The sequence below is a fragment of the Orbicella faveolata genome, unplaced genomic scaffold (assembly GCF_042242905.1).
Source record: "Orbicella faveolata isolate gen_17 unplaced genomic scaffold, um_ofav_v1 contig_13, whole genome shotgun sequence".
Lineage (NCBI taxonomy): Eukaryota > Metazoa > Cnidaria > Anthozoa > Scleractinia > Merulinidae > Orbicella > Orbicella faveolata.
In genome coordinates this window covers 25866629-25874681 of record NW_028301540.1, presented here as the reverse complement: position 1 = coordinate 25874681, position 8053 = coordinate 25866629, and the positions used below count along the sequence as shown (strand labels likewise).

Here is an 8053-nt window from a genome sequence, read left to right as displayed (position 1 = left end):
GCTGAAAGCTATTTTTGGATTTCACGCTGTAGTACGGCGTTCTGCGCCAGTTTGGATAGTCGAGAACTGTTTTGTGCTGATTTTAGAATCTTCCAAGATGAACCCGCGGTGTGCTCGATGTACCAAGACTGTCTATCCGATGGAAAAGCTCAACTGCCTTGACAAGGTGAAGTGTCATGTCCCATGTTGGGAGTAGGCCTCGTTTAACTCAGCTAGCCAGCATAAATTTTTGGTTTTCGTGGCGTTGATTCGTTTCCTTTCTGATATTCTGTTCCTGTGTTGTGATATTCAGTACTGGCACAAGACCTGTTTCACCTGCGAGATTTGCAAGATGACTTTAACGATGAAGAACTACAAAGGATACGATAAAAATCCCTACTGTCAAGCGTGAGTTGTAACTTTGTAGTTCTTTGGCACTCTTGCAGAGTGGTGTCATCTTAAATGTTATTATGTATGCATTTGACATTTGCATAGGAATAACCGTTAAGACTCCCTGTGTGTGCACGAAGCTAATCTTGCGTGTATCCGTGTTGGATTCTGTTTTCCAGTCTCGCTTACAACAATATCGTAGAATCGACCATTTTGCTTTTGTAGATCCCTACGTAGAAGTAGCCATTTTCACCGCGTCGCTGTCCAACGATTAATAAAGCGTAACCTTGATAGCATTGCTGCATTGATTACCCTTTTGGCTAATTAGATAGCTCGTGTCTTGTTCGTTAAGGTTTCCGCAGTCCAGTATCGAACGTGAATGAATATCTTTACGAGTTCGTGTGATTTTGGATCAGCGAAACCTAATTAGGTAGTCACGCGCTGAATACCAATAATTTTCCTTTTATTTCGCGTTGCTGAAAGCTTCTTTCGTGCACAGCTGTGAAAATTGTAGCTAAGCCACTGTTTTGCGATCGTGCATCAGAAGAACACATATTTACACAATACTTGTATTGTACACACAGCATCGCTCAATCGTCACACCCTATGGTTTCTTGTCATTCCTTTGCATTTATTTTGAGGTGAAAGGTGATTTTTTTGCGGATCGAATAGCGAATAAGTACTGCACCTACAAATTGACAAGCTGTAATTTAGTTAACGCTCTCTAAATTTTATTGCAAGCCATTATGAGATTGTCGAAGATAAACTTGCGGTGAAGAACATGAAAGACCGATGTGAGGAAAGATGGCTATTACAGAAATCTCCTTGTCGACCTCGGAGTGAGCATTGAAGGAATTTCCTCATCTCGCATAGTAAATGTGTTGTAGCGTCTAGTACGAATACTAAATAAATAAGTAATGGTTTCATCAGCTGATTTAATGAATAAATAATAGTACAGCTGTAGTTTTTATTGATCTTGGGTAAAGAATATTCAACATGTCTTTGTTTACATAATGTAGAGATTACAATCTTTAGTAATAATAGCTCATTGAAATTTAAGGCTTCAATGTGAAACGTTATCGTTTGAATCCAGTTATTTTCCACTCAAATCCCCATGAATAAGGATATTTTACGCGTACATGGGTTGTCGCACATGTTGAAAATTTGAGGTCTTAAAAGGCTTGTTTACATGGAGAAATGTTATAAGGTCATCATATTATTTAACCTTTTAATTCCCAAGAATTTTCAGTTCATTGGCAAGTAAACACAGGAAGAAACTTGAAAAATAAGAAAAAACTTGGCAACTTGATCTTTTTATATCACAAAATTCTTAAAGTTAACGTTATTTTACCCCAACTTCCTATACAACTACCAAAGAAAAAAAATGAGGCATTATTAAATGTGAAGACCATACACTCATTAGCTGAGCAGTTAAATAATCAGTTGTATTATATGGTTTCGAACTCAAAATACTTAACTAAGAAGAAAAATGCTCCTACTACATCTATGCCAACTCTCCCAGATTATTTGGGAGTCTCCGAAATACAGAATGACTCTCCCTGCCTCCCATATGGGATATCAAATCCTCCGGATATGAGAGAAAGCACGCAAAGTACATTTTTCACACTTATTCTGGCCAATTTTGAGCATTTGCAGGGAAACATTTTTTGATGTTTGTCACATTTCTGTGGTTTAATCGGTGGAGTTCCACTTTTAACAATTTTTTGAGGTCTTCAAGGTAACTTTGGGGATCTCCCGAATTTTGATTTTTTTTCTTTTTAGCTTGAAGATTGTGAAACATGCATCCGCCCTGCAAGACGAAAGCTTTGGTTAAGCACAAAGTTTTAAACACTTGGCATATTGTAGGCTGATAAGCCCACAGAAACTTATTGTTAACGTCTGCCTTTAAATGAGTATTAATCTGAAATGTTAACAGTTGTGTAGGGTATGATGCTCTTATGTCAACCTTATAAGTCTTGGGGCAATGTTTACGCTGTAAAACCACCAGAAGTCTTCAACTTTATTTCTTTGCTTATTACTAATCACAAAAACTGTTTCTTTCAGGCATTATCCCACCACAAAATTTACAACAGTTGCTGATACTCCGGAGAATTTACGACTGGCACAAAATACAAAGAAACAGAGCAATGTGAGTGGTTTTTTTTTGGTTGGTAGTCTAACAACTGCATTTGTCAATTTTGCAGCCTCACAGTTTGAGCATGACCTGCAAATGTTTATTGCCAAAGTATAGATCGTTTTCACTGTCAAGCAATAAAAAAATAAATCGAAAACCATCTGGTGGAAAAAGCTATGAAACTATGATGTTAAAGAAGATAACTAAATAAGCCACTTCTCCAAGTTTTAGGCCTGTGCATTTCCCCAAAGTTCAGTTATTTGTCGAAATGTTTTGCCGATATTTACAGAGCCCAGTGTGAAAACGCCATGTTGGTGTACCTCCGTGGTACACCAATATGGTGGCCCGAAAATAGTATAAACATCTGGAACTTACTTTGGCTATCTAGGCGACTGATTATCAGTAATGATCAAACAAGCATTTACATAAGCACTTTTCCTAATGCTTTAACTTCTAAAAAGGCTCAAAAATCATGGGATAAGTATATAGTTTTCGACAAACTTGATCATAGCCTTGTGTCACGCACCTCCATAACTCTGAAATTCAAAATGCTCTGAATTCCAAACGAAGCACGTTATTGAGCTGTAAAGTTGTAAACAGATATAAATATACCGCCCCTTGTGCCTGATGAGGACAAAAACTTTGCTGGCTCTTTTGTTTTGGATTTTAGAAAGTGATGACGTCATGTGAAAACAATCTATTGTACTACAATATTGTATTCAGCAGTAATATGGCTGGGCATTTGAACTTATAAGCTTGTTTTTTCCTTTTATAAATAAAACTGCCTTGGAAAGATATTCAGCTGTATTATATAATGAGCAAAGTTGAGAGTTTCTTAAATATTTGTGCTGCATTGGTAGGGAAGTGAAACACTTAGCTCTTTATCAACATAAAGTTGACAAAGGTAAATTAACCGCCATTGCAATTTTGTGAAGCTGACATTTTGAGTGGTAGACCTGTGGGAATGTGCAAATTACAGCTCCAGAAATTTGCTACATGAGACAGTTAACAACAAGGGTTTCGTTAAATTAAGGGCTGGAGACTGGGCAGATTGACTGGTTGTGAGGATGATTTTGCCCGCCTGGTTTGACCTCTCAAAGTATCATTAAAATAGTTTTGCCTGCCTGTTAAAACCAGTTACCCTCCTGCTGAAAACTTTAATGAAACGTCTGTAATAATTCACCTTTATTAACATCAAATTGCTAAATAGCTCAATATTTTATATTATACAATTTCAATCATAAAACTGAAGAAAGGTCAACCCCAGATGTTATTGATGAGATATTTATGACTCAATGTCTTTCTCCCTGTGATCTAGATTCAATATCACAAAGACTTTGAAGCACAGAAGGGACATTACACAGCAGTTGCTGATGATCCAGAGACAAAGAGAGCCCAGCAGAGTAGTAAAATAGCCAGTCAAGTGGCCTATACCCAACACTCATCAGGGCAAAGTCGCCTTGGTATTCAGCAACGTTCAGAGGCTGGTAGGGATTGATTACATCTTGAGAAGAAACAACTTAGGAAAGCAAAGTGGTTGTTCCTGATTCACAGGACTGTCATTAAGGGCCGTAACCCATGACACCTGTTAGGACTGAGTATCCTTGATAAACCCTTGTTGTTACAGATGAACTTGCCTGTTGATAAAATTCACCTGGGAATTTCACTAACAAGTTTGTTATGGGTGTGAAAACCAATGGGTGCTCAAAACTTAATGACAGCCCTGCATTCAGCTGTGCTTCACCTCCAACAATGGATTGGAAAGCTCCCATTTCTTTTTTCAAAGAGAACATTTTACTTTAACTTGCCATCTAGCTCTGTGTCCCAAAAGCTTCCTATTGTCCCAGTGTGGTGAAATTTACTATGGAAACATGTATTTATACACATTACTGATTTATTTTCTTTCTTTGCGGCATTTGTTAGAAGTGAAACAAATCCAAAATCAGCGGCGTTTGTCTCAGGAACATCCCATGGCAACTGAGCAAGTTCGCCAACCTCCACGTGAACCAGAACCACCAGCGCCAAGTATGCCAACTGCCGCACCAGTGACAAGTGGGCCGGTTAGTGAAAGAAACATTTCATAATTGCTTGGATGTACTCGCTATCACACTAGTAGTTATTAGAATCATGTACTAGTGCTTTCAGGGCTATTGCAACTGTGCCCAGTTGTTCAAAAGTTTGCATCCAATAGATAACTCTATCTATTGGATAAATCACAGTGTTGGAAACTAAATTTTGACAGCACTCACCATTTAGGTGAGTGACTCTCAAAATCCACTTGCCTAGTGTAATTTTCACTCTCCCAGAACAATCTGCCACCCCTCCAAAGAAAATCTCAGCAATGATTCACAATAAACCATCTGTTTTTTTTCAGTATCTTGTAATCATGGGTGCCCAGCTTGCCATTTGGTGTTGAGCTTTTTTGTTCTGGTCCTCATAAAAGGCGCCTCCGTTATGTAAATTGTCACTGCGAGAAAGTAGTATTTCATTTTGTCTATTTATGAAACACCAAGTTGGCAATCTCGAAAGATAAAAGAGATTTTAAGAAAAATGGAAAATAAAAATTTAGCTTTAATAATTCCAAACATGAAAATCATACTTGCCAAACGGGTGAGCAATCGATAATTTGCACTTGCCTGACACTTTTAACACTTGCATTGGCAAGCGTGCGAGCGCTAATTTCCAACACTGAATCATGATTATAGTTACAGTAACTGTATCTATAACTATTTTCTTTGTACCCTGACGAACATGTGGGAGTCATGACTTACGTGAGGTAGGAAAAATACATTGCATTATAAGCTAGCCTGATGATTGACAGATGTAGTAGAAAATATTCTTAGCTTTAGAAATATGTAGGAACTCTTATACAAAGATAAATGGATGTGGAATTAACAATCAAAGTTAATTATATTTCAAACTTAACATAGTGATGAAATCCATGTTCCTTAAATGAGACAATTTTCTGTGAATTTTGCATGTATTTCTGTGGCAAACTGCATGACTAATTTGCATTACACTGCAAAAATCGTTCTTTACTAATTGGTGGAGCTCCAAAAACGGGGATACGATCACTCTCGATAAAAATGAAACAATGTATGGCGTGACAGATAACTTCACTCGTCATCTTGGCTTAAACCTCTGCATTATTATAGCCAAAAATTATTTATATACTGCCTCAAGAAAAGAAGAAGAGTTTTATTTCGATGCTTTCTTAGCGATGCTGACAAACAAAATTAAAATTGAGAAACATAAATCTAAGTCACAAATTAATATGTGAGAAAGCCTCCTATTGTAGCTAACATGAAAGATATTAACAAATTGTAATGTAAGATATTAAAAATTGTAAATAATGTTAGTATTGTAAGTTTTGTTAGTATCGATAAATTGTAAGTTACATTGACGTTGTAAGTAGTAGGTAATTTTTGTATGTAATGTAATGTAAGATATTGCAACAACAACAACAACAACAAAAAAATAATAATAAAAAAACTGCAAAAATCGTCATAAGAAGTGTAACATGAGATCCATTGCATTGCTAAAATTAGAATAAGGGCCATTGCCTAATGCTATGTAATGTTTTCCTACCTACAGAAATATCGTGCGTTATACGATTACAGTGCTGCTGATGATGATGAGGTCAGCTTTGTGGAAGATGACCTTATCAGTGAAGTGACGGTGATTGACGATGGGTGGATGGAAGGGCGAGTGGAGAGAACAGGGCAGTATGGAATGCTGCCATCAAACTACGTGGAGAGAGTATGAGCATTGAACTAAGCTTCATTTTGCCACAGACTGTGCCTAATAAATTTGTTCCATTGACTAGGAACATTGTGGAATCACGAGGTCAACTTTTGATAACCTTGCAACTGTGTCAGTAGAATTTCTTAACTAACAAACTTAATTCATTTTGAAGTGTTTTGGGCCTCACGTTTGTTCTTTAGAGTCCGAAAACAAGCAAAATCATAGTTATCTTTAGTGTATGTATGCTTGTATGATGGTTATGACATAACCGTTATCATTATTTTTGAAGTTTCACATTCACCTTGAAATGAAAGTACATGTTATACGGTCAGCAATGCTTTCGATAAGATGTGAATTGGGTGTCTGCCTCGCAACACCTTTCAGAGAACAAATACAAGAGACCAATGAGAACTTATTTTAAAGGTCTTAATTTTGAATCATGTCAACATATACCCACCAAGTGGAGGGGCTGAGTATTACTGGAAACACTGAATTTGGAGGTGTTTATCTGGCAGTGAAATATGAGGGTCCCTCAGATCAAGGCACATCTGAGAATAACAGCATGGATCTCTTTACTTTCAAACTATTCCTGATCTCAAAACACTCACCCTACCTTATGCTGACTGGTAGAAGAAGAAGTGAGGGGCTCACATCTGAAATACTTGTGACTCAATCTGTAGGTCGATAGTTTTCTGCGAGAAAACTATTAAGACTTAAGGAAACAGAAAAAAGTACTATTGACTCTCTAATACTGACCCTTTGTGCCACAGAAGTGTACTATTGAGAGGAGGCATGGGCTTTCAGTATTAAGGGATCAAAGTCACTTTGCTGGTTTTGGTTTGTCTTTGTGATAAATTCAACCGCTGGTAGTCAACCTTGTTAATAATATTAAACTGATATCTATCTGGCTTTCTATCATCTTTGAAGTGATTTTTAGGTACAACACATCAGTTAAATATTTTTAAACCTGTTTTGGCAGAAACCTCTGCTTTCAATTTGTTAGAATGAGCATTTAAACTCGGTAACATTTTCTCTGAAGATTGCAGAAACTGCAGAAGTTTCTGCCTAACAAGTTAACAATCATCAAGTTGTATCTAAAAAGTGTCAACTTGCTGCTGTTAAGTCTGATTTTTTATTGCCTTCCATTGTATTTATCACCTTGGCTTAAACTGTTACTGTTGCATGTTGTAGCTGACAAGAAAGCTAAGAGAAAACAATTGAATTAAATAGTGAAAGGACAGGAAAAGTATCTGACTTGATCACTGTGTTGTGGAGCAAAATACTGTCCATAATAAAGAGATGTTTATGCTATTGTTATCTTGTATCTTTAGAGTGAGCTTTGAACTTACTGCTTAAGTCCCAGACATAATTTGTTAGGTGGCTGCTTGAAACTACAGTTGAACCTTCCAGAGGTGACCACCCAAAATATCAAGTCTAGGTGGTCGCTCATGGGAGGTGGTCGTTCACGAGAATTTAGACCTTATTGGGACAAAATTTCAGAGGTTCGGCTGTATTTGTGTAGTTCCAAAAATATCCCTTGCAGAAGGGATTTTTTATAAGACCCCCCCCCCCCCTTGCCCACCCCACAGGAAATTCCAATTAAGCTTCATATATTTCTTTAATTTTTTTTTGGTCTTACAGAACCCACCCCCAGGAAATTCCTATCCCTTCTGTGGGGGAGTATGGATTTTTTTCTGGAACTGCACATTGAGCACAAGTTGCTATTATGTGTAGTGGCTTCTAGTAAATCTACTGGCCACAGATTCTGATCTGTGACTCAAAATACAGTAAAAAGAGTATTAAATA

General features: G+C 37.2%; 1 protein-coding gene across 1 annotated transcript; it reads left to right on the top strand.

Moving 5' to 3' along the window:
• Nucleotides 1–31: 31 nt before the first annotated feature.
• On the top strand, nt 32–7558 carry LOC110058589 (LIM and SH3 domain protein 1-like). The gene is made up of 6 exons (XM_020765242.2): nt 32–166; nt 293–387; nt 2434–2518; nt 3822–3990; nt 4427–4563; nt 6098–7558. The coding sequence occupies exons 1-6, from the start codon at nt 98–100 to the stop codon at nt 6266–6268; spliced, it is 726 nt and encodes a 241-aa protein (XP_020620901.1). The 5' UTR covers nt 32–97; the 3' UTR covers nt 6269–7558.
• The last annotated feature ends 495 nt before the right edge of the window (nt 7559–8053 follow it).